The sequence below is a fragment of the Halichoerus grypus genome, chromosome 9, assembly GCF_964656455.1.
Source record: "Halichoerus grypus chromosome 9, mHalGry1.hap1.1, whole genome shotgun sequence".
Taxonomy (NCBI): domain Eukaryota; kingdom Metazoa; phylum Chordata; class Mammalia; order Carnivora; family Phocidae; genus Halichoerus; species Halichoerus grypus.
Genome location: NC_135720.1, coordinates 108,799,111 through 108,825,382, shown reverse-complemented (window position 1 = coordinate 108,825,382; position 26,272 = coordinate 108,799,111). Strand labels below are relative to the sequence as shown.

At 45.8% G+C, this 26,272-nt stretch overlaps 1 protein-coding gene across 4 annotated transcripts in view; it reads left to right on the top strand.

Moving 5' to 3' along the window:
• The window catches only part of DAAM2 (dishevelled associated activator of morphogenesis 2), a 126,509-nt gene that overhangs the window by 75,919 nt on the left and 24,318 nt on the right, over window positions 1-26,272 (top strand). For all 4 annotated transcript variants that reach the window (XM_036087336.2, XM_036087342.2, XM_036087326.2 and 1 more), the window contains 13 exons: window positions 1,434-1,523; window positions 4,486-4,560; window positions 5,010-5,104; window positions 8,038-8,371; window positions 9,198-9,308; window positions 10,497-10,600; window positions 11,725-11,791; window positions 12,853-12,970; window positions 14,995-15,133; window positions 18,472-18,530; window positions 18,667-18,851; window positions 19,448-19,747; window positions 24,502-24,609. In XM_036087336.2, coding sequence (XP_035943229.2) covers window positions 1,434-1,523; window positions 4,486-4,560; window positions 5,010-5,104; window positions 8,038-8,371; window positions 9,198-9,308; window positions 10,497-10,600; window positions 11,725-11,791; window positions 12,853-12,970; window positions 14,995-15,133; window positions 18,472-18,530; window positions 18,667-18,851; window positions 19,448-19,747; window positions 24,502-24,609 — 1,785 coding nt within the window. The remainder of the gene's footprint in view (window positions 1-1,433; window positions 1,524-4,485; window positions 4,561-5,009; window positions 5,105-8,037; window positions 8,372-9,197; window positions 9,309-10,496; window positions 10,601-11,724; window positions 11,792-12,852; window positions 12,971-14,994; window positions 15,134-18,471; window positions 18,531-18,666; window positions 18,852-19,447; window positions 19,748-24,501; window positions 24,610-26,272) is intronic.

Here is a 26,272-nt window from a genome sequence, read left to right as displayed (position 1 = left end):
TGAACTGATGGGTATTGCTTCAAATTATCTTTGTATGTGCTGTCCGAGATGAAAGCTATAGTCACTTGGGGCTGCTGCATATTTGAGATGTGGCTGGTCTGAACTGAGAGGAGCTATAAGGGTGAAATATACACCATATTTTGATGACTTACATTCTTTATATTCTTTTTTTTCAAACTCACAAATTTTTCTATTGATTACATGTTGAAATGATTATATTTTAGATATTTTGGGTTAAATGAAATATTAAATTTAACTTCACCAATTCCTTCTTAATTTTTACTATGACTAGAAATTTTTTAAAAATACATTTGGCTCACATTATATTCACATTATAGTTCTATTGGACAGTTCTAATCTAAGTAAAGGAAAGTCTTCAATGTTCTCCCTTAAAAGTATAAGGAAAAGAGATACTGACATTTCAGACCCTTATACTTTTTTGGATATTACTTTCACTGTTTATCATTTTTGAAAAGAAAGATTATTAATAGTATACTTTATTGTCTTAATGTGAGTATTGCTTTTTTTTTAAAAAAAGAAAACTCTCACAATAATTGAGTCGAAAAGCAGGCTACATTTCTTGTGGCCCATCTATTTCTTTGATGAGCTTTGGCATAGCTCATGAATCACAGGAGGAAAGTCTTCAATAAGAGAGGTTTTAGAGGCCATCTAATGCAGCCAAACCTTCAGTGACTCTCCTAGAACAACCCTAAATTTGATGACATCAGAACTACCCAATTATACTCCTTGGGAAGTGTGGATTAGTGTGGTGGAGCCCCCAGCCTTGTGTGGGTGGAGGAGCTACCTCTGACAGGCACACCTCCATGGGAAGCAGATCAGAACCTCCCTTTCCATGGCATACTCTTCTTGCCAGGAGAGTTGTACAGCTTGTTCTCACCAGCTTTTCTCACCCTGTGCTAAGAACAGGCCAAGGTTGAGGGGAGCCAGAGAATTTCTGGGGGAGAAACTCAAAGGGCAGGGAGACTTGCAGGATGGGGCAGAAACTAGATCTGTAGACTGAGTGCTTTGTCAGGCCTTGACTTACGACGTTGACAAGCTTAAGAAGGACAAGGGAAAGAAGAGCAGAAACCCTGGGCAAGACAGTTAGGAACTAGCAAAGCAATGCAGGAAGGAGATGGGCAGGGAACAGGGAGCCTGGAGGAGGAGAGCAGATTTGTAGAGACAAGTGGGAGTGGACAGGAAGTAAGGGAAGCATGGATAGAAGCAGCCCAGGCTTGGGTCAATGTAAGGGAATGGGGGTGGGGGTGTAGGGCTGTATTTCTAGCAGAAGAATTGCCCTATCATACTTTGATACTCTCTGGAGGGAGACAGTAGGCTGAGGGATAGGTTTGGGGAAATTGCGATTTCCTGTAGCACTGAATATTCTAATGTCAACCATCTTTGGGTTTCAGACATATTTCTTGCCTTTGCAGGATGAATTGGATCTCACCGACAAAAACCGAGAGGCTGTGTTTGCACTGCCTCCAGAGAAGAAATGGCAGATCTACTGCAGCAAGAAGAAGGTGCCATGTCTGACCCCTTCCACTGCCACCTCAGGGTCCCCAGCCTGGCACAGCTCTTGCCTCTATGCTTTCTCGCTCATTCAACAGATATTTATTATATACCAGTGTCGTTCTAGGTGTCAGTGGCATGAATAAATCAGGACCAAAAATTCCCTGCTCTCATGGAGCTGACAGGGAAAGAGATTCTGGTTTTCAAAGATCCTTGTTGCAGGTGCCCACTGGGCTCCCAGAGTGGGGCTGGGTCCAGGAGATACCAAGATGATAAGTCTATACTCCCTTCCCGTGCCTGCCTGGAGGGCATGTTGTCCTGTGCCATACCCAAGGGCAGCTTTGTGTTGTAAGGACTGTTTGGGGCTGGGGTGGCCTCTTCTGGATCTTTGGCCCCCACCTGTCCCAGGCTCGGCCTCACAGGGCAGCAGGTATATCAAGGTCACACACCAGTCCCCGTTCTCCCCACCCTCTCCTCCCTCTCTTCTCCTTCATTAAGAGATGTCGTCAGTCTCCCAACTATGGTCTTCCTTAGGAAGGGGTGTGCCAGGCTCCAGCTGGGGCTTCATTAGTTCTTGTCTCTTCCCCTCTGCTTCCCTTGGTCTTCCTCCATATCTGTGTGTCTCTTACACATCTTTCTGTCTGTATCTCTCTTGCCCCCCTTCTATTTTAGCCTTTCTCTTTCTTGGCCCATCTACCTTGTCTCCCCTCCACCCTCCAATTTTTCAAACTAACAGCTTTTTCCTTTGACCTCAGAGTATAGGAGTTTGGGAGTTAGGACCCAGTTATTTCTGCATCAGAGGCTTGGACCTACTCCCCACTGGGAGAAGACAGGCAGGTCTGGGGCAGTTCTGAGCTGTTGCTCCTTCATGTTCCCTGAGCTTATTTGTTCATGGCTCTTTTCTTCTTCTTCTCACCCAGGGTATTTGTCTCAGCTGGGGTTCCACGACCTTATAAAATTGGAGGATTAGAATGTTATACCATTCTAGAGTTGGAAGGAGCTGAGAAGCAATTCAGTCTTAGTCCTTTCTTCTGCGTATGAAGCAAGGACAGCCTAGGGAGGCAGTGGACTCACCCAAAGGTCCCAGCCAATCATAGCCAGTGGCTGCACCACTGCTAAAACCCAGGCATGCTGAAGTCCAAGAGCCTGTGGTAAGATGCAGGGGCTGTGCACACTAGTCTAGTATACTTGATGCACATCTATTAGGCGCCTGCAGAATACTATGTGCTGTGTCCAGGACTCTCATTGTGAGAAAGATGATCTTGAAAAAGTTCAAGTCATAGGAGGGAGGGAGGGAGGGAGTACAAAATTAACTTCAGGAGTAGTTAATCCTGTCTCATGCTTCTCCACTTTCCAAACTGATTTACTATGGAGTTCCTGTAAATTGATCTCTTACACAACTAAAATAAAAAAAAAATACTGAAATGTAAGGATATCTTGTTCTACCTTCCAAACCAGATTACACGTAATCTCCCCCCACACTTTCACATACTCCTCTTTTGCCATGTGGTGCTTCCTCTGTTTGTAACATCTTCCCCACCTGTCTTAGCTTCAGTAATCTTTAATAACTCTGTCCTCTCCGAGCCCCCCTCATGGGCCTTCTGTGTTAGATGCCCCCACCCTGGGCTTCCACAGCCCACTATAGATAGTTCGACCATAAAGCATTTGTCACCCTACTCTGACACTAGACTATTCTATGGAAGACAGAGACTGACTTTTTGCTCAGTACTTTCAGGGCTCAGTACAGTGATTGGCATGTAGTAGGTGCTCATTTAATGCATATGGAATGGAGAAATGATGAGCTGGCAAAGACAGGAAAATATATATTTGATGGTGCATTTGTTTTTGGTTCTGTGATCCCCTCCCCAAAGTCAGAAGATAGAATTGGGGAGTTTCAGTCATGAAGAGTTAACATATAGCCATGTGAAATCACAAAGACCAAATGAAGGCAGCTTTCCCACTGGTCTAAAATTTGGATTTTGTGAAACAAAATTGTGAAGCTAGTAGATATAGCTGAGGGAGGCAGGGCAAAGTCCAGGTCACCTGGCAGACAGGTAGTTTGTCAGCAAGGTTCTGGAAGAGGAGTTAAGTTTTTGTGCAGATTTGAAAGCAGGAGATTAGCAGAAGGCAGGTGAAGGGGAACATCCAAATGGGACAGGGACAGGAAGGAGCAGGGTGTATGTAATGCCCAGAAGTAGAGTCACTGGCTGAAGGAGAGGGCTAGATCTTCAATCAACATTAATATTTATTCAACTCTCATTGTCTTTGCCCATCCCTGGGGAGGAATTGAGGCTTTCCCTTGGAACCTGAGGACTGGGCCAAAGGCCCTGTCCTCTGGGCTCTGCCTCCCAGCTACACCGAGTCCTCCTGAGTCTCTCCAATACCCAGGGCTTGGGAGTCTCTTTCTGTCTTTTAGTGAAGTTACTATTCACTGAGTGCCTACCATGTGCCAAAGAACTGCACCAAATGCTTTATATCAGTGCTTCTCAAGCAATCTGAGAGAAAAACCAAGTTTTTAAAATTTCAGACTGTCAAAAACCAATACTTTTGTAAAATACAATGAGAATGGTATTAGAAAGTAAAATTTGAAAAACCAGATGTATAAAATATATGCACAGATTTTTATTAGGTTCAACAGACATAAAATTATATTTTATTAAGAAGCAAACAAAGAGGGAACAGATATAACAGGAAAAAAAGAATTTATTTTTAATTATATATATTGTTCATTGAAAGTGCATATACCTGTGTGATTCCTGCCCATGTCATTGGCCGGTCACAAGAGTCAGTGTTCACTATCTGCATTTTTACCAAGGAAGAAATGGAAGCCTGGAGAGATTTTGTAACTTCCTCAAAGTTATCCCTGTCTGGGTGGGGCTGGAAAGTGAATCTGCTGACATGGAATGAAGCTCAGGACCTCAGGCATGGGCCTATCTTGCCAGGTGGTCCATACAGTCTTTCTTCTTGTTCCAGGAGCAGGAGGACCCCAATAAACTGGCGACCAGCTGGCCTGACTATTACATCGACCGCATCAACTCTATGGCTGCCGTGAGCAATGGCTTCTCCCCTGCCCTCACCCCACCTGGAAAAGCCATGGGGGAGATTGATCATCCCGCATCTTTCCCTGGACTTCACACCCCCTCGCTGGGGATCAGCAGCTTTCCAGTTATTCCTGAGATTTTTAAAACATAATCCCTCCCTTCTCTGTGTGACTCTAGAGGCCCCCAACCATATGGACGTTTTTTAGCCATTTGTATCTCACACAGTCTTGGGAAACAGGCCGAGCCAATAATTCTCCCATTCCACAGATGAGGAAAGTGAAGTCTGGGACTGGAACCTGGGTCTTCTCAGAATCTGACCCTCTTAGTGAACCATTCCTTGAGGCTCCACCTTTCCTGAGTCGAGGGTGGCTCCTGGGTCCCACCTGGGCTGGGGGATGCAGGGAGCTGGGGCTCAGGCAGCCCAGCAGGACCTCCGCCCCTTTCCACCTACCTCAGATGCAGAGTCTGTATGCCTTTGATGAGGAAGAGACGGAGATGAGGAACCAAGTTGTGGAAGACCTGAAGACAGCTCTCCGGACACAGCCCATGAGGTGACTCATTGTGTTTCCCCTTCCCACTTCCTTCCACACCCCTTCACTTGCTAGTCCCCCTCAACTTCCTGAAGCTTCACCCAATGCTCTGCTCCCATCCCAGTCCCCTTGCCAGCTCCATCCCCCCACCACCACATCCCCTAGAGTTCCCTGCACTCTGCTCCACTTCCTGCCTCCTACAACCCCTTTCTCTGAGGAGCTGGGAGGCTGCCAGAGGATGGGCATGTGGGGGACCAAGGCAGAGAGCAGAGGAATGTGACATAAACCTCAGGTCCTGAAGTGCTATCTGAGCAGAAATTGAGGGCAGGTATTTGTTTTTCTTGGGAGAATGGAATGGCAGGGAAGGTGGCCTTAGGGACAAGGTGTGTAAGAAAGAGCTCTGAGAATTAATTCCCCCGGCCAGGGAGGAGGGCAGCGTGGAGAAGAGATACTCCAGCCACTAGGGGGAGATGTGGTGTCTGTGGATGAGATTCCACCACCTAGAGGAGGAGTGATGCAGGCCAGGAAAAGGGGATGATTTTGAGAAGAAGGACACTTCCCCCTTCCCAGGCCATACTGCGCAAAGGTCCAAAATGGGCCAAGAGCCACAGCTTCTCCTCGTGCCTGGGAGCTGGCTTGTAGCTCCTTGTGGGAGCCAACTGTTAAATTTTCAGCAGTTTTGTAAGCTGCTTGTTAAACATAGCTATGATTAGAATATAAGTTATATAAACTTAAAACTAAATAAATCATACTAAAAACAAAAGTAATAAATACTTGAAACTTTTCACTCCCTAATTACTTAATGTTCTTACTACATTTTAGTTTTATGTATGCTCTTGACTGTTACATATGCTCTTGAGTTTATATTCATTGTATATACATGGTGGAAATACAGCTGACCCTGAACAAGGTGGGTGTTAGGGGTGTCAACCCCCATGCAGTTGAAAATCTGCATATAACTTTTGACTCTCCCAAGACTTAACTGCTAACAATCTATCGTTGACCAGCAGCCTTACCAATAACATAAACAGTTGATTAACCCATATTTTATATGTTATATGTATTATATTCTGTATTCTTACAACAAGGTAAGCTAGAGAAAAGAAACTGTTAAGAAAATCATAAGGAAAATCTATTCATAGTATTCATAGTAAGCTAGAGAAAAGAAACTGTTAAGAAAATCATAAGGAAAATCTATTCATAGTATTCTTGTGTTTATTGAAAAACTTCCCATATAAGTGGACCTAAACAGTTCAAACTCATGTTATTCAAGGATCATCTGTACTATAAATGTTACACCTCTTCCCAACTCCACGTTCAATGATGTCACATTGATAGCTTGAAATCAGCTATGCTGGGCATATTTATACTGTGGAAATTGGCAAACACTACAATCAGGCCTTTTTTTCTTTCTTCAGAGAGCCAGTTGTTAAATGTTTACCAGCATACTGGTCTGCCTGTGTGTGTGTGTGTGTGTGTGTGTGTGTGTGTGTGTGTGTGGTTTGGGCTGAGCTCTCTACTTTGGGAGCCTGGAACTAGAGCCTCAGGAGAATGGGAGCACCTTAATCCCGTGTGGTTCAGGGGGTGGGGGGCTTGTAGGAAGGGGGTGCAGGAAGGATGAGGACATCGAGGAGAAGGGTTGAGGGAAGTTTGCCAGGTTTGTCTCCCACTTCAATTTACTTTTCTTTCCCTTAATAAAATTCTGATTATAAAAGTTACACATAGTCATGGTGGAAATTCTGCAGAATACAGAAAAGCATATAATAGAAACAAATAATACCTATTTTAAAGACTTAATTTTAGAGTATATTTCATTTTGTAGACATATTTGTATAATAATATGGAAATACACAAATACACTTGGGACCAAATGTATTCACTATATGCGATGGTTCCCTCAGCTCCATTTATGACATTTCCTTAGATCGTTACTGTTTTACGAAATTCAGTGTTCTAAGCCTCTCTCTGTGTATGCATGTGTGAAGGTGCATGTGCCATGGATGACTTTGGCACCAGATGAAGCCTACTGACTGCTTATCAGAATGATATTTTTAAATAATAAAATAGATAAGATGAAAAATAAACCAATTAAATTGAAATGCAGTTACCAAATATGAAACATTTGTGAGATAACAATTAATGTGCTTTTTTAAGCCTTAAGCAGAAGGAACTAGCAACCACCATGATTTTGAAGTGCTGGTGAGTGGAAGTGATAGTCTGCGACACCTGTAGCAGCTATAATTTGATATGAAAATAGCTGATTTCTTTGGGTGACAAAGTCACAGGTTCTGCTATTACCACTGTAGTTTATTGCCCACATTCATCATACGAATAAATGATACATTTCAGGTAGAGGTTACCAAAAATAAAAGTGTAACGTTTTTTTCCCCATCCAAGTTCACAGACCCCTGCAAGTTATCCATGACCCCTTAGGGGAACACAGACCCCAGGTTAAGAACCCCTGAACTAAATGGTTTTTAATGCTTCCTGTTAATATTCAAGATAGCTATTTTCTTAAGGATCACTTGAAGAGCGCCTTCCCCAGCCTTGGTCCCATGACTCAGTGACCCCTGGTGACCCCCCTGTCTGGAAGTCCACTTTGTCTTCTGACATCTCTCTGGAGATGAATTTTCAGGTTTAACAGCCATTATAATTACAGTATAATTATAGTAATAATTACTGCAATCATTCTCTTCATGCGTACACCATCACAGCTATGCAACTGACAGTCCGTGGCCTGCAAATGCACGATATTTAAGGTGCAAATAAGGCACGAGTCTCCTGCGAGGGTGACAGGATTTCAATGCCTTAGATAAACTCACTAAATGAACCAAGTGGCTGCTATAGGTGGGACACGGCGTTATACAGGTCCTGGGGTAACTATTTGCAAAGTGTATACAGAATAATAGGCAAATTCAGGATACCTGTTGTGCTAATGGCGCTGGCCTGGACAGGTTTGTGACACGCTTCATTGAGCTGGAGGGTTTGACCTGTCTGCTGAATTTCCTCCGGAGCATGGACCACGCCACCTGCGAAAGTCGCATCCACACCTCCCTCATTGGTTGCATCAAGGCTCTGATGAACAACTCCCAGGGGCGAGCGCATGTGCTGGCGCAGCCCGAGGCCATCAGCACCATTGCACAGAGTCTGCGCACAGAGAACAGCAAGACCAAGGTGGCCGTGCTGGAGATCCTGGGTGCCGTGTGCTTGGTGCCTGGCGGCCACAAGAAGGTGCTGCAGGCCATGCTCCACTACCAGGTGTACGCAGCTGAGCGGACACGCTTTCAGGTGAGGGGGGGCCTAGCTGAGGGCTTATATAAAAAGACATAAGGGACCTTAAGAGATACGGGTTTGGCTGGGAAAATGGACACATCACTAGACCGTGGGTTCCTTGAGGCTGGATTATTAGTCTATGGCTCTACATCTCTGAGCCCAGTGCCTGATGAATCACAGCAGCTCAGTCAAAAATTAAATTGAATGCAGTTGCTGGGGCCAAGATTTTAAGCCCTATGCCTGGGCCAGTGCTTACTATGGGGACCCCAAGAACAGTGCTGAATACTGAAGCCATTCTCTTTTCTTCTCCCTGATCTGCCCCAGAAAAGTAATGAGATAATAAGTATAAAGTGTCTTATGTAGAGTAAATATCAATAGATCTAAACTGTTACTACAAGTGCTATGGTTTATCTACCAGTATAGGCTATTTGTATATTCTGTCATCAAACATTTTTAAGCACCTACTCTGTGCAGAAAGTGACCCCTGACCCTTTGCAGAAGAGGTAAAAGGCAGTGTCCATGCTGTCAGGGAGCTGGGCAGGAAGATTTATGAGCTATAAGCAGCTGGAGCTGTAAACAGCTCTAAAATGCTGAGGCAGCATTTCGGCATGGCCCTACAAAATAAACTAAGCCCTGGAGGTGAGTGGCAGGACTGAGATTGAGGTATGGAGAGGCAAAGGACGCTTCTTGAAAAAGCTGAGCTTTTGGGAAGGACCAGGGTAAGCTAGATAGATTGGGTAGAGCAAGCACGTGGGGTTAGAATGGTGGTAACACAGGCACAGAGGCTGGACTTGTAGGATCCTGAGCCCACCTTCCTCTCCTGTCCTGCCTTTCCAACCAGACACTGTTGAATGAGCTAGACCGAAGTTTGGGCCGGTACCGGGATGAAGTGAATCTGAAAACAGCTATCATGTCCTTCATCAACGCTGTCCTCAATGCTGGAGCTGGAGAGGTGAGGCATCTTGTCCTTGCTCTTACTGTTCCTGGACTTTCTGGCCCCAGGGGAATGTGTGCAAGTGCCTCCTGGGGATGTAGTAGAGGGAAGGGGCCAAGACCTCTGGTTGGCATGGCTGCCACTACCATCATTGTCTTCAGATTACCTTTATCAACTCTTGCCTCCTTCACTTGGGGCTGAGAAAGAATAGATTGTCATGAACCTTGCAGTCATGAGGGGTTCTTGGAGAGTTTCTTGCATGGGTAGCGTTGTGCATTATGTGTGTACTGGACAAACCCCACGTTGGCTGGCTGATGCTGGCTTAGGGTGGTGGGGGATCATTTATGGGAGGAGGGCAAGTGTAGGCCCTTCTTCCTAGAGTTTTCTAAAGACCCGATTCTGGACCGGTTTCTGAGTTGGCTGGTCATGCCCTCTAGCACCTTCTGTTAGGAGGTATGGCTTCTGATTTTCCTTACTGTGGGGTCAGAATGGGATTCTCAGACTGTAAAAATAGCAACAGCTGAAGATGAACTTGAAGAGCAGATGAACTCCCCAAATTCTAAGAGAATCAGATGCCCCAGTCAAGGTCAATTTGTTGAAGGTCAAAAGGAGCAATTTAATGATCTCTACTTTTCCCTCTTTTCTGCCAGCACACTTTTCTTGCAACCAGTCCTGATGAGCTAAGTTAGGTGAGGTGGGTTGGGAGAACAATCTGTCCCTGAGATGCTGACATCACCCTTGTCAATACTAGCTACACTAATCTGTTCTGATTAGTTGGTAACCATATTTCATCAGGTAATTCTTAATGTAATATCACCCCTTTCGGTAATATCATTCCCATTTTACAGATGAGAAAACTAAGGCTTTCCCCAAATCACAAAACTAGTGAGTGTCAGAGCAGGGATTTGAATCACGATCTGTCTGAAATCAAAGCTTATGGTCTACATTACTTTACGGTGCCACTCTTTGATGCCAAAGGCTGAGAAAAACGGTAAGGGACTTGAAGGAAGTGAGGCAGGAAACCTAATGGGAATGAATAACAAGGTCTAGTATGTCTCTTCCTGCCCTTTCTTGGAACTCTGGACTTGAGGCAGTTCCAGATGGGTTGTTGCAGGTGATGTAGTGGGACAATGGAGTGGGTCCACTGGGGACTCTTGTGGAAAAGCCACAAGCCAATAAGTCTGGTCCTCCTTTGGTGTCCCCCAGGATAATCTGGAGTTCCGCCTTCATCTACGGTATGAGTTCCTGATGCTGGGGATCCAACCTGTGATTGACAAACTCCGGCAGCACGAGAATGCCATCCTGGACAAGTAAGGCCCAAGCCACCTGTCCCCACTGGAGACCAGTTGGGGATGATCAGGACTTTCAAGGAGGCTGCCCTTCCCACTGGAGACCACCTGCCATACCCAGTATTAATCCAGAATCAGCTCTGTGTGGGGGAGGTGGACAGCTGTCACCCCCTTGTCCCACATCCTACCTATGTCCTTGCCTGCTCTCTTTGTTGACCTGCTTTCTCATCTCTGATGTTAAACGCAGGTGGACCCATCCAGTAGTCCTCAACAATGTTAGTACTTCCCCAGGGTGGTGGGGGGGGGCTTTGGAAACACATAGGGTGTTCCTTTGGTTTTTAGACTGGCTGGTTGGGGGACACTAACTGGTATTGGTTGTTGGAAACCAGGAATACTAAACATCCTGCAGGGCACTGCTGCTTAACAAGGAAATTGCCCCACCCCAAATGGAAGCCATAAAAGCCTTTATTGATTAAAGGGCACAATTAAATTCCTATGTGTTCCTTAATTCCAATTAAGTTCCTATCTGTCCCCTCTGGTTCTGTCCCATTGGTACAGACTATTTTATTGCGCTGGGTCTTAAGGGAGACAGGATGGGCCCTTTTGAAGTGGAGTTGGGGAGTGGATGGGGTGAAAAATGAGAGAGATTGGCTTTGAAGGTTGACATGAGGACAGTATGAGAACCCTGGTGAAGGCAGAGCAGTAGTCCTTGACTGGGTGATTTTACCCCCAGGGGACATTTGGCTAAGCCTGGAGACATTTTTGTTGTCATGACTTGAAAGGTGGGAGCTGCTACTGGTGTCTAGTGGGTAGAGATGAGAAATGCTGTTGAACCTTCTACATCTCACAGATCAGCCTCCCACAACCAAGGAAAATCTAGCCTTGGATATCAATAGTGCCAAAATTGAGAAAGCCTGATCTAAGGTGACGGGACTCTAGGCTGGCCTCCCTGAGGAAGAAGGGGCATGGGATTCTATAAAGGAGGAGACTTGGCCTACAGACCAGTGGCTTCTTTCTGGTTTTGCCTTGGCATCACCTGAATTAAGCTTTCAGATTTAGTTCACTGGGGAGTTGAAGGGGCTAACCCTCAAACAGGGACATCCTAGGAGTAATATCTACTCTCTCTATCCCCTCATCGTATCTAGGCATTTAGACTTCTTTGAGATGGTCCGGAATGAGGATGACCTGGAGCTAGCCAGGAGGTTTGACATGGTGAGAAGCCTACAGGGATGGGGCAACTGCAGTGGGGTCCCAGGTGGCCCCACAGCCTCTTCTCCAGATCCCATGTTGTGGTAGGTCCAGTGTTGGCTGGCTTCCCTGGTGAGTGGTCCTATAGACAGGTCCTACTTCTGGAACCTGGCAGTGTGTTGGCTCTGCAGGGCCTCACCTGGCAGGCCTTACCTGGTAGGGCATCTCCTCTGCTGGGAGATTGCAACCCCCAAAGGAAAGAGGGCCAGTCCTTAAACATTATTAGTTTCAAATTCTCTCCCGGGTTACTCTACCCCTGCCTTCCAGCAATTTCCTGAGTCCCCTCTCCCTGCCACTAACTAGATCATGCTTCACAAACCAGATTGCCTTTTCATTTCAGCCTCAATAACCCTAAAAATACACAATTCTGCTGCTTAAATATTGTATTATAAAATCTCTTTTCAAATAGAAGCTTACTTCTGGTGGTGCTGCAGTCACCAAGCACCATCCCATTATATTGTCACACAAGCCCTGAATTTACAATAAGGAGACTGAGATTAGCTTGCCTGTGGTCACACAATGAGAGAGTAGATCTGGGATTTGAACCCAGCTTGTGTGGAACTATGCTACGTGGTCCTTGAATCATCTATGCCACTGTCCCCTTTCCTTAGTTTGAATCAGTAGTTCTCAACCAGGAGTAACTTTGCTTCCTCCTCCCCCTGTGAACATTTGCAAAGCCTAGAGACGATTTTTGTTATCACAACCCGTGCAAGGAGGATGTCACTGGCATCTGATAGATATGGACCAAGGATGCTGTGGAACAGCCTACAATGAACAGGACAGCTCCCATGACGAAGAATGATCTGGTCCAAGATGCCAATATGCTGAGATTGAGAAATCCTGCTTCATATAATTAGGACATCTCCCTCCTCCTTTTCTTGTGCCTCTCCTTTGAAGCCTGGGCCAGAAGCAGGAGAATGAATGTCATCCTGGGAAATGGGGCTCAGTGGATGGAAGTAGGGTTTTCTCCCCTCTTCTTCCATGGCTTGCCCCCTCCCCATTCACTGTGCCCTCTACTCCCTCAGGTCCACATCGACACCAAGAGTGCTTCCCAGATGTTTGAGCTGATCCACAAGAAGCTAAAGCACACTGAGGCCTACCCCTGCTTGCTATCTGTTCTACACCACTGCCTGCAGATGCCCTGTGAGTAGCCCACACTTGCCACTTCCTCAGCTGGCCTGAGCCTTGGTCTGGGGCAGGTTGAGACAAGGTGTCAGGACTTCCCTGGGTTGGTGAGTCTGACTGAGTCTCTCTCTGCACATGTCCCCAGGAGGCCTGGCCATAGGACTCAGGCCCTTGTTCTTCCCTCCCTCTTTGGTATCAGGACTTCCACTGTCACCCAGGAGAGAAGCTGTGGACTTGGCCCTGAAGAACGCTAATGTCCTGGTCTACCAAGCAGTAGCTTGATCACTGTAAAGTCAAACGGCTCTGGCTGTCAGTTTATGACAGAGGAGTGATCAGTCATCTTGGGGAGCTCCAAAAAGAAGCTTTGCATTTGGGGGCATAGCACAGATGTAGACTGAGCATGACTTTTTTCAAGGTTTTATCAACTCCCCCATCTAGGCCTTGTGAGCTCCACTTTAACACAGTTGCCCCTGCCTCTGTTTGCAAATATCAGATGTCAGCATCTAAGCTTAGCAGATGCTAAGCTCTTTAAGATCCAGGTGTGCGCAGTGACTGGATAAATTACATATAATCACTAATAGCCACCCCAGCATGCAATTTGAAATGAGCGGTAACTGTATCATTTGGTATTTAAGCTCTTCACAAAATTGCATACTTGGAAGACTACTATGGACAACCATGATGGTCAACCTAGGCAGACTCTCTACTGGTGGTGATGGTGGTGTTGGTTTTCATGGTGATGGTGGCAATAACCACAGTTTACTATGTGCCAACCCTGGGCCATGCATGATGCAAGGCTCTTTGGCACAGTGTCTCTAAACCTGAAAATGACTTAAAGAGTGTGCATTATTATATCCGATTTATAGTGAATGAACTTGAGGCTGGGTGAGTCTGAACATATGAAGGAATTTTTGTTTCTTTGGGTTCACGGCCTTAGATGAAACATGTTCTACTTCTGTGAGCCAGTGGCCTGGCTTTACCCTGTTTTCCTGGGTGGAGGGTAAATGGAAAACTATGCCACATTGCAATGTCTATGTCAGTGAAGTGATGGAAAGGAAACAGGACACAGTGACCTAGACCAGGAAGCTATCAGTTCTCCGAAGCTCAGTACAGAGATGTTCACGGAAGACATAGGAAGTCCCTGAGAAGCCTGACTTCTCTATCAGGTTCTTGTGTGTCGTGCTCCATGGGCAATGTCAATGTGTCTCTTCTGCCTCAAAATGGGGCTTTGTTGACATGACCTTCCACCTTGTAAGCATTATGGTTTGACTTTGGACATCAGCATTGTCCTGGTTGACCTCCTTTGGTGGTCAGTTGAGACAAAGTACTTGGGATCAAGAGCTGAGGAAGAGGGGCTTGTTGCTAGCACATGAAAAGAAAGTCCATGTCCCAACAAACCATGATTACAGAGGATGGGAGTGGGGCCCTGTGAGGTCAGGAACCATACACAAACTTTTGCCTTCACAGTTCAGGGTCACCTTCACTGAGAAATCTGCCTGAATTCCATTAGCACTTCTCCAACCTATTCTGACTCTCTCTTAGTGCATACCTGTAATGAGTTTCCATTCATCTTTCACTGTAGAACAACAGCATAGATAATCCTAAAACATTTTCTTTTTTTAAATTTCCCTGGAGACTTCATTATTTAGCAGGTAATATTTTGGAGCAGATTTACTTTCTGAAAGGTGCTTTTTTTTTTAGATAATGGAAAAGGCAATTTGCATTCCCAAGGCATAGGCTACTCAGGGTACCTATAGGGAAGAAAAGCAGCCAGGAAGCACTTCAGGGAGTAGATAAATGTGTCTAGAGGATTGACACACTCATAGAAAGTCAGTTGCAGATCATTAGGAAATGACTGCATTTGTGAATCTCCATCATCAGCATCTGCATCAGTAGCATCATTGCCTCCCCCATCAGACTGGGAGCTTGTGAAGGGAGGGAGAGGGCATGCTTCATCAGCCTGGGCCCAGGCAGTGACTCTAGGGCAGGGCCCCAGGGGATTCCAGGGCTCAGTAAAGTTATGATGCCTGTTGTCCTCACAGACAAGCGGAACGGTGGCTATTTCCAGCAGTGGCAGCTCCTGGACAGGATCCTTCAGCAGATTGTCCTCCAGGATGAGAGGGGTGTGGACCCTGACCTGGCTCCCTTGGAGAACTTCAACGTCAAGAACATCGTCAACATGTGAGCAGTGGCCAGCTCTCACCTGTCTTCCTCCTCCTTCCCTCTCGCTCTCCTGCATGGACTCTCACCAGTGAAACCTCTGCTCCCTCTTGTAAACCAGATGTCTCCAAATGCACCTGTCTAATAGAATCCTCTGAGATAATGGAAATATTCCATATCTGCCCTGTTTAGACATGGCTGCTGAGCACTTGACATGTGGATAGTGTGACTGAGGAACTGAATTTAAAATTTTATTTCATTTTAATTAAATTCAGATAGTGATATGATGTGGCTAGTGACTACCATATTGAACAGCACAGGTTTATAGGGGGTGTACTCAGCTTTTTTTTTTTTAAGATTTTATTCATTTGAGAGAAAGAGAGAGTGAGCTAAAGAGAGAGCACAAACTGGGGGGTGGGAGAGGCAGAGGGAGAAGCAGACTCCCCACTGAGCAGGGAGCCCAAAGTGGTACTTGATCCCAGGACCCTGGGATCATGACCTGAGCTGAAGGTAGACGCTTAACCTACTGAGCCACCCAGGTGCCCCTGTACTCAGCTTTTAATGATCCATTGCATGGAGTAGATAGAGGAAGAATTTAAACTTATTAACAATGGTCTGTGGGCTAAACAATCCTCCAGCTTGCTTTTGTATGACCCATGAGCTAAGAATAGTTTTTACATTTTAAAAGTTTTTAAAAACAAATGAGAATATGTGACAGAGACTGTACCTGGCATATAAAACCTGAAATAGTTATTCTAACCCTTTAGAGAAAGTTTGCTGATCACTGAAATAGAGCATGACAATTAACTAAGACTGTTAGATAAGGATGTCAGAGCCTAAGTCTGGCTTATCTTTGACCCTGTGTATTGAGAAATACAGAGAACCAAGTTTAAAGTCACATCAATCATCAGAAGTTATGTTAACACACTAATTTTTAATTTTAAACTTTTACTTAACTTTCTTTTTTAAGTTTTTTTTTAATTTCCAGTTAGTTAATAGATAGTGTTACTTTAGTTTCAGGTGTGCAATGTAGTGATTCAACAATTCCATACATCACCCGGTGCTCATCATGACAAGTGCACTCCTTAATCCCCATCATCTATATCACCAATCCCTCTGCCCCCCTCCCCTCTGGTACCCATCAGTTTGTCCACTATAGTTAAGAGTCTGTTTCTTGATTTCTCTCTCTCTTTTGCTTTGCTCATTTGATTGGCTTCTTAAATTCCTTCTATGAGTGAAATCATATGGTATTTGTCTTTCTCTGACTGACTTATTTTGCTTAGCTCCATCCATGTCATTGCAAATGGCAAGATTTCATTCTTTTTAGGGCTGCATAATATTCCATTGTATAAATACACCACATCTTCTTTATCCATTCACTAATGGATGGACACTTGGGCTGCTTCCATATCTTGGCTTTTGTAAATAATGCTGCTATAAATGTCCAGTTGCCCTTTAAGGAGATAAATTGGCTCTCAAGTATTCATGGTGTCACATTCCAAAGCCAGGTAGAAAATGATTTTTGAACTATTCATGCTACTGTTTTCATTTGCACAAGTAGTTGGGTATTGATGTAGTTAATCCTACCTGGTATGCTGGACAAGTGCAACTAGCAAAGTAATCAAAATGCAGCTTTATTTCTGATTTTTATTTCTGTTTTCTACTAACTCTTTACACTATTTAGTGGGGAAGCTTTTCCTTTGCCAGAGGATGAAAATGCCTCAGGTCCAATGAAGTTTTTGCTTCTTCTTGGGCAATGGAAGTCCTAAGATCATTTTAAGCCATCAACGTAGTCTCAAATCTGCAACTAGAAGGACTAGTCTCAGATGTGAACCATGTGAATTCTAGATTTGATTTAGCCTTAAATCTCTCTCTACCCTGGACTGGGGCTGGAAGGTGCAGTGGGAAGGGCATGTGTGATGACTGGCTTTCTTTCTCTGTTCTGTTTTTCTTCTAACCCATTCTACACACATATCCCCTTCTATTAGCTAACCAGTTTTTAACCCTATCAGAGGCAGTGCAGGGGCAGGAAGGAGAAGGGGAAAAGGTGTTACTTGATCAGATAACTTAATAAACAGGCTTCCTATTCTCTGGCCTTGGCACAAGGGTAAAGACATGAATTATTTCTGGGATCTTCTGAAGCTCTTTGTTGCATGCCTCTCACTATAAAACCCTGGTCACTGGCCATTCAAGGCCTTTTTATCCCCTAAGACTGGTTGGTACCATCCCTTCCATCAGCTCCTGATTCACAAGCAATCTAGAGCATGATGGCACAATGTCCAAGTGCCCAATTTTCTGCCAGGTGGACATCTTGGAAAGGACTTAAAATGGCATCAGCCCAATTTCTCCATGATGCTTACATCTGGTCCATGAGAAACCCTTGTACAATCTCTGTACCAATAAACTCTAGGAGTGCTGGATGGTCCCAGCACAGCACCACTCTCCTGGTTAATGTTTCTTCAGTCTTTGGACCTGCCTGGCCCCAAGTTGGACCCTAGTCCACTATGCCTTCCTCCCAACATCAGGGATGTGGGTCAGAACTCTCTGAGTGGTCCAAAGAAGCTAGTGGATGATGATGAAGGAGGTAGCACCTCCAAGAAGGACAGCAATGGCTCTCTCCAAAGAACTCTCTTCACAAATTATGTCCCCTTCCATACTCTTTATATCCTTGATGTGATTGAGGAGACCAACATTCATGGATCTCACTCCCACAATTTCAGAGTTACAAAAACAAACAAACAAAAAACCAATTATTGGGATCTCACTTTGGGATTTCATCTCTATTACACCTTGGTGTCTAGGTAATAGCTTAATCCCCATTCCAAGAGTTTGACATGAGTGAGGACTTCCTGTGATTTAGATACATTTCCCTCTTCACCCTCAACATACTCATTCTGTGTTGTGAGGTGGGTGATTTCTCTTGCTCTTACACATTGGTCTTTGGAAGCCTAGACCATGGTAGGGTCAATATTTTGATCTCTCTCAGTGCAAAAAACTTATTTTTACAAGGGAGTACAAGTCATCAGACAACTAAAGGAAGCCTGAGATTTAGTCCTAGTTCTACCATTAGTTAAGCTGTTGTCTTCATTTCTGGTCTCAGGAGCTTCAACTATATCACAAGGGGTTGGATCATAAGTTATTTAAGGGTCTTTTCAATTTTCACAGTCCACAGAGAGATACATGAGAACTGGGCAGGGCTGGGAACCTGGAGAGACATCTGGAGAGTCAAAATCCTAGCCTCCTTGATGTGGCTGGACAGATTGGAGATCATAGAACCGATGTGGGGAATAGGGGGATGATATGTCTTCTGGGAAGTTATGAGCCAACAATCAACAGACCCTTCCTGTACTCCCCACCAGGCTCATCAATGAGAATGAAGTGAAACAGTGGCGAGACCAGGCAGAGAAGTTCCGGAAAGGTAAGGGGCTCTGCCTAAAGCCACTGCATGCTCTGTACAACCCTTCCCCTTTCCAGCCCAGGACCTATTAGAGGTAGACCCACACAGATTCATATTGTCTCTTCCCATTTCCTCTCCTGTCCCACCCCCATCCCAGAACACATGGAGTTGGTGAGCAAGCTAGAGAGGAAGGAGCGAGAATGTGAGACAAAGACATTGGAGAAGGAAGAGATGATGCGGACACTGAACAAGATGAAGGATAAACTGGCCCGAGAGTCCCAGGAGCTGCGCCAGGCTCGAGGACAAGTGGCAGAGCTGGTAGCCCAACTCAGTGAAATCTCAGTATGTGGACACCTTCCTCTCTTTACATATTGAGCTGAGACCTTCAGGATAAAGTGGGAAGAACAGGTGTGGGGAAGGGCTAAGGACCCCAGGATGAAGGAGAAGTTAGAGGAGGACCTCAGGCCAGGATAGAGGGGAACTGTGAGGCTGTAAAGGTGGCTACCTTTGTGTTAATTAGAAAAACCAGTGCCCTTTCCCCTGGGTGACACTGTCCCAGGAAGCACACCCGGGAAAGCAGAGTGCAAGTATGCTTTTGCACACTCCTCCCTGTGCAGCTGGATGCCCTTGTGCAGACAGTAGCCTATACAACCATATGTATTGTTTCTGCTGTTGCATTGTGATAACTATGACTTTGTCCAGTGTTATGTATGTGTGTTTTACCTATGTGTATGTGACTGTGGTTGTGTCTATGTGTATGTTGGATGTTTGGGATACAGAGAGGAAATGGGGGGGCAAAATGCGTGTGGGAGGTGAGAGCAGGATTGGGGTTCTAGTGTAGATAAAGAATAAGAATAAGGAAAGGAATAGTGTGGTGGGGACCTGAAAGGCATCATTGTTGATAGCTTTGTCTTTTCAATTTTTCTGTCTTCCCACAGACAGGACCTGTATCTTCCCCACCTCCCCCTGGGGGCCCACTTACCTTGTCTTCCTCAATGACAACCAATGACCTGCCTCCACCTCCGCCCCCTCTCCCATTTGCCTGCTGTCCTCCACCTCCACCACCACCTCTTCCACTTGGTGGGCCTCCCACTCCCCCCGGTGCCCCACCGTGCTTCGGCATGGGCCTGCCTCTCCCTCCAGACCCCTGCCCCAGCAATGACATCCCACTCAGGAAGAAGTGTGCTCCCCAGCCTTCCCATCCACTGAAGTCCTTCAACTGGGTCAAGCTGAGTGAGGTAAGTAACAAAAGATCAGTAGGTCCATTCTCCTATAGTCAGTGCCAGTCAGCCCCATGGATTGCCTGCCCATTGTTTGTAGATTGCCCCTTCTGGGTTCCTTCTTTGGTGGAGATAAGGGAAAGCATAGTAAATGCAGAAGATGGGATTGCTGATGTCAGACAGCTCACTGTTCACTGGGAAGAACATCTACACTGGGAGGAAATAGCTTGACATGTGCTAAGGCTCACATTGGCAAAGCCACCTGCAGACAGAATTTGTATGTGCTGAGGGTTAATGGAGTGATATTGATACTAGAGCATTGACCAAGCAGGGTCACTTTCTAGACAATACAGTGGCTGGGCTAGAATTTTAAGGATAGGGTCTATTTGAGGAAAAGGGTGGAAGATATAGGCAAAGAACTTGGACCAAGGTCTAGAGATGGTAAAGATCAGGGCAGTGTGTTCAAAGGACTGAAATGATGAGGCCATGGCAGGGGACAGGACAGCACCCTTGCCATGAAGAGTTGGATGTCAAGTTGTAGTCATTTTGGCATCCTCCTGAGGGGAAGGTAGACACACTGGGTACTTCTCTAGACTGCTCAGCAGTGAGAGGCCCTCATGAATATTATTCACAATAATCACCAATCCCAGGTCCATGTGTGAGATTCCTCAGTTGGACTCTCACGAGCATAGAGTAGAGATAACTCTACTGCTAGAGTTGCTTTAGACTGCTAGTAATTTAAGGCCAATTCCAGCCTGGGTCAAGCCCTGCCTCTGGTTCTGTACTAAATCCTATTAGGACCTGTGGCTTTGTCCTTGAGGTTTAACACATACATGGTAACTGAGTTCAATTAGCCTGATCCATACACACACTTCAGTAGCAGCCATGCAGACATGATTTTGGAGCTGGGACTAATGGATGTCCTCTGACCTTGTTGTATGAACCTCTTGGTCTAACTCTTGGGGAATTCATAACTGTACCATTCTATGCTAGCTTAAATGAGCTCAGATGGAGACTCAAGTGGGAAGAGATGTGAGATTGTGAAATAGGTGGCCAGCTATGTGTTAGCTGGCTCTCATAATGGTAGACCAGCTAACCAGTCAGTCTGAGGGCTGCTTTGTGTAAAGCTTTTTGCTGGGGATTGTGATGGGTAATAATAAGAGGTGAAACAAAGCATTGCCCTGTAAGAGCTTTGAATCTGGCAAATTAGGAATTTTGTTCAAGGAAACATCTAGAGATCCTGGGAAGGGATTGAAGGGGAGGTTCTAACCTCTAACTAAACCAGGTTTGGCTCTAATAAACTGTGCAACCTGAATAAATCACTCACTTTGTACCTCAGTTTGCTCATCTGTGAGATTTCTAAGATTCCTTCTATCTCTGGTTTTATAATCGAGGTGGAAAGACAAAGCATGAATATAGCTCACAGTCTCCTGGGCTTCTGATAACATCTCTAATCTAAGTTGGTAAAATTTTAGAGCCACCTGTTATCAGAATTTTGAAGCCACATGGTTGACATTTGTAACAACTGCACTGCACAGCTGCGCCCTGTGTGTCCTTCCCCACAGTCATGAGGCAAGCAGACAAACAGCTCTGCAGAACCAAAGGCCACAGGCTGTGTAGAAACGTTCACTGTTCATGATCAGAAATAATATATATACTTCTTTGCGGTAAAAAAAAATTTATCTCCTGTACTTAAAACTTAAAGGGTTTTTTTTTTTTTTTGCTTTCTTTTAAAAAAAAGTTTAAATTTTTTTTATTATAGTTGACACAATGTTACATTAGTTTCAGTTGTACAGCATAGTGGTTTTACAACTCTATATGTTATGCTATGGTATGGTATTTCTATTTTTTTTTTTTTTTGAGAAATCTCTATACTGTCTTCCATAGTGGCTGCATCAGTCAGTTTGCATTCCTGCCAACAGCGCACAAGGGTTCTCTTTTCTCCACATCCTTACCAACACTTGTTATTTCTTGTCTTTTTGATTTTACCCATTCTAACAGGTGTAAGGTGATATCTCATTGCGGTTTTAATTTGTATTTTCCTGATGATGTTGAGCATCTTTTCATTTGTCTGTTGGCCATCTGTATGTCTTCTTTGGAAAAATGCATAGTTAGGTCCTCTGCCCATTTTTTAATTGGATTATTTAGGGTTTTTTTTTTTTTTTGGTGTTGAGTTGTGTAAGTTCTTTATATATTTTAGATATTAAGCCTTTTACTGAATATATAATTTGCAGATATCTTCTCCCATTCAGTAGGTTGCCTTTTTGTATAACTGAAAATTTTTAAAAGGTAATGAAAAGTTGATTAGGCACCTCAACAATTAAGGAAAACAGACAAGGCAACTAATATTTTTGCAACATTCTCATCAAATAGAGCTTTGTACTTAGGATTTTTTCTGGGGTCTAGTAATAATAAAATCTATATAAATTCCTCAGGGACCCAAAGCAGGCCAGAGTTTCATTCCTGGACTGGAAAGTACAGGTCTGATGGAATGGGTAATGGGGAGGATTCGCAGGAGTTGTAGACATTTCTCAGCAGGGGTGGGTGGGCGGGATTGAATAATATTTGTGGACCTATTAGCCCACTCCCAAGCTTTTAATCATGTGACCAGGAGTTATTTAATCATTTGGGCATCAGGTTCCTGTTCTATAAAATGGGGGTAATTATGGCATCTATATTGAATGATCATTGTGAGGATTAATTGACATATGAAGTATTTGGAACAGTGACTAACACAGAAATTCGTAATAATATTAGGTGAGTTATTAGTGGCACAACCATGAATGCCTTAAGTGTGTTATCTCACCTAATCCTTCAACTCAGTAAGCAAGCATCACTGAGACCCTGCTTTCTTTTATGTGAAATGAGAAGAGAATAGCACCCCTCTATTTGCCAACAGTCCCACATAGTGATGAGGCTGGGAGTGCAAACTAGCTTGCTTTGTTGGACTCCAAATGCTCAGTGAGAGAAACACAATGAAAAGTGTTTTGGAGAAAGATTTCTTTGTCATATAAAGGGTGTCTCTAGAGGGCAGAAGTCCCAGGGATCTAGACTGGTGGTGATGAGGTTTTGGCCAGAGTGATGCAAAAATTAAAGTCAGGCATCATTCTGCACGGTGGGCACAACAGGGCAACTTGGTGAAGTGTAGGATGTGGAGAATACTAGGAAATGGATTATGGCTCCAGAGCTCGCTCAGCTATACCTCCACAAAGGGCTGCATATGGGGATGGGGTGGCATTTGGCAAGAACGGTGGGAGAGCTGGGCACTCAGTCCATTCTCTCAGGGGAAACTCTCCCTAGTGTTAACCATCCAGCTCTCGCATTCCAGTCCTTTCTTAGCCCGGCCTCACTGGGAGTAAAGAACAGTGGCAAGATTTACCTGTGTGGGATTTCCCATGGAGCCCACCTCCACCCCAGGTCTAGACTCAGATGGGAACCACTGAGAGTTTTCCTTCCCTGCTCTCCTGTTCAGTTCCCCCTCCCGTCTTCTCTCTGCCTCCCACATACCCCATTCCAGGGGCCTGGCTTCTTTCCCCTGTCCCCTTCCCCTACTCCACGCGTGCTCCTGTGTACACACACACACACACACACACAGTGGTTGTTTCTGCCATGAAAAGAATGTGTCTGTGTTGGGTTTGGCCAGTTGCCTGTATCCCTTGCTGCTCTGAGCTTCCCAGCCCGGCATTCCACAAGAGGGTCCCTGGCCTTAGAAAGGCCACAGGAATGTCCCCACCCTCCCCCCCTGCTCTGGCCTAGCCTCCCCTTTCCAGAGTTTAAGAAAATAAAAGTGAGTGAAAGGTATGTTTCTCTCTCTAAGCCTTGCTGAGGGGGAGATGGAGGGAGGAGGGGGTGGTGGCCTTAGGAAGGTTCCCCAGCTGCCCTCTAGGCAGAGGAGGGTGGGAGATTCCATTTTAAAGGACAGCAAAGCTCAGAATGAGGCAAGGACTCCTGGGAGGACAGAAGTGAGTACCCTGAAGAGGCTGTGCTCTCTGCCCTCTGAGCAATGGCTCAAGGTGCTGTAAGACCACTGGGGTGTTCTTGGCTTTGCTGAAGGAGCCTCTCCCTGGAGTGGGGGTTCAGTGCCAGGGTCCCATACAGAGGTGGGGCAGTGCTTAGGTGGAGAAGCCTTGGAATGTAAACCCTTGGACTCATCCCAACCATGAGGGATAAGCCACTTTCCCTGGGTCTGACCAACAGGAAGTTGTGGCAGTCTTGTTGGCCTGAACAGTCACTCTAGGGGCCAGGAATGTTCCAGGCTTTGGCATTTGTCCACTTTCTGGGAATCTGGGAAAGTGGGAGGAAGACCCCGTGGGAGACAAAATGACAATCTCAGATACAGGAAATATAGTGCGCACTGAGGATTTGAGGATCTCAAATATGTGTGGGCACTATTCCTTGCAGTGACTCTAGCCAACCCTGACATTTAGGGAGTGTGCCCTGAGAACACTGGTTTGGTTTTGTTTTTCAGGAAGGAGTTTCATACCCTCTTTCATATTTGCCTACCCATCACTCTTGCCCTCCATTTGATTTCTGGAGCACACGTCTATGTGGCCCCATGAGAAAGGGAGGACAAGGAGCTTGTCTCTGGCTTCTGCCCTGGAACAATGTATTGAAGGTTTGGGGGAGATGAATTGACCCCTTTCTGAAGGCCTGAAAGCCTGACTATTGTAGTTTGTGCAGCTGGGAACAGGTGGAGTTAGGGAGGCATTGGACCTCTCCATCATGAAGGAGTTGAGTCAAACATTGGGTCTTCTCCCTGTCCTGAATCTTAGGAACGTGTCCCTGGTACCGTATGGAATGAGATTGATGACATGCAGGTATTTCGGATTCTGGACCTAGAGGACTTTGAAAAAATGTTTTCAGCTTATCAGAGGCACCAGGTAAGACCTTTCCCTGCCCCCATCTTCTTGGGTCTTGACTTCCAGTTCTGACTTCACCTATGCCCCTTGAACCCAACCCTCAACCTCTTCTTTCTCCCTCCCTTCCTCCCAGGTATACTGAATGATTTTATTCCTTATTAGGTACCATGCTTTGCCAGGTACACGGATCAGAATTAGAGGTATGCAGTGCAGTAGGGGAAATATCCTGTTGTATTCCCGTTCTGGCACACAGTTGTGTGTATTTACACACTGAATGATGGAATAGCATTTTGTCCATTTGTCCTTCATCTTGGAGCACTGGAGGTGGAGTCACAGCCCTGGCCACTGTTGACCTCTGTTCTCTCTTTGACCCCAGGATCTAGAGACTACACCTAGCAGGCATGATAAATTTCAAACTGCTTTCTCCACCATACTCTCCCAACACCCCCACAAGTCAGTTAGCCGAGGATGTCAATGTTTCTAGGAAGATGGAGCTGCTCCAGGTCTTGTTAGGGGGTTAAGGTTGGGTCTGGGCCTGGGCAGGGCTGGGAGAGCCCTGGGCTTTGCTCTGCAGACACTGCTTACAGATGGCTGGCCAGTCAGCCTGCTCTTCCAGCAGCAGTAGGAGGAGTGGGAGGGTGGCAGAACGCAGGGCATTCCTGAGGCAGTGCCAGTGGGGATTGCCAAACGTGCTGATTCTCATACCATCCTCGCATGAATGTGAGTCGAAAGATGAGTCAGGGCCGAGGGATCTGCACTGTAGCTAGCACATCTGGGGGCCCTGCCCCCAAGTCCAGTTTGGACATTCCCAGCCTCAAGGCTTTAGAGTGCATTCTCTCTGGTCTCCCTCTGAAGGTCGTTTCTTTTCCACACTGTGCCACTTTCTCCAGTCCCCTCTGCTGAGCCCAGGGTGCCAGCACTTGAGGATACCCCAGGTGCCAGTGAGTGGGGTCTGCATCTTCCTGGGCCCTGGGTAGCAGCTGCATGTTGTGGCTGGGCTCCCCACTGCTTTCTGCCAAGTTCAGGCCTGTGGACAATCCTTCCTGAGGGCACATGAGACTCCTCTTAGGAGCTTAGCCAAAGGGGCAGAGTTGGGGCGGGGCTCTGATCCTGACTTGGGATTCTAGAAAAACCAGATCATTGTTATTTAATTTAAATGTAGGTGCTCAAGGTATCTGATTCTTTACCCGAATTCCAGGCAACATTTTTAGCCTCTGCCCATATCAGGCTGGCATGGCTGCCGGCAGCAGCTGCGGCCTAACAGGAGTGGGAAGGGGCTCTTCTGAGTCCTTGGTGCTCCTATGCACTGATGTTCCCAAGTGGGATGGAGGGAGCATGTGCAAGGGGTGTATCAGGCATGGTCAATCACACACCTCCCCCTTGTTGGAAAGTCTTTCTCTTGGCCAGGGTTCCAGGCCACCCCACCCAGTCTCTGTGCCCTGAGGTGGGGCTAGGATGGGATCCAGTGGGGAAAGAGGGGTTATGGGGTTTAGAACAGACTGGGTTTGGGGCCTCTCAGTTTGGTGACTGGAAAAGTGTTAAGGTGGAAAGTCCCCTTTTGTCCCCTGACTCCTCTGTTAACCCCCTATTTCGGGGCTGGGCTCAACCAGACTATTGTCACTTGGTGAATCTCCCAGCCTCAGGCTGAATTCACAGCAGCAGAGCTTGAAAGATCCCAGAGGCT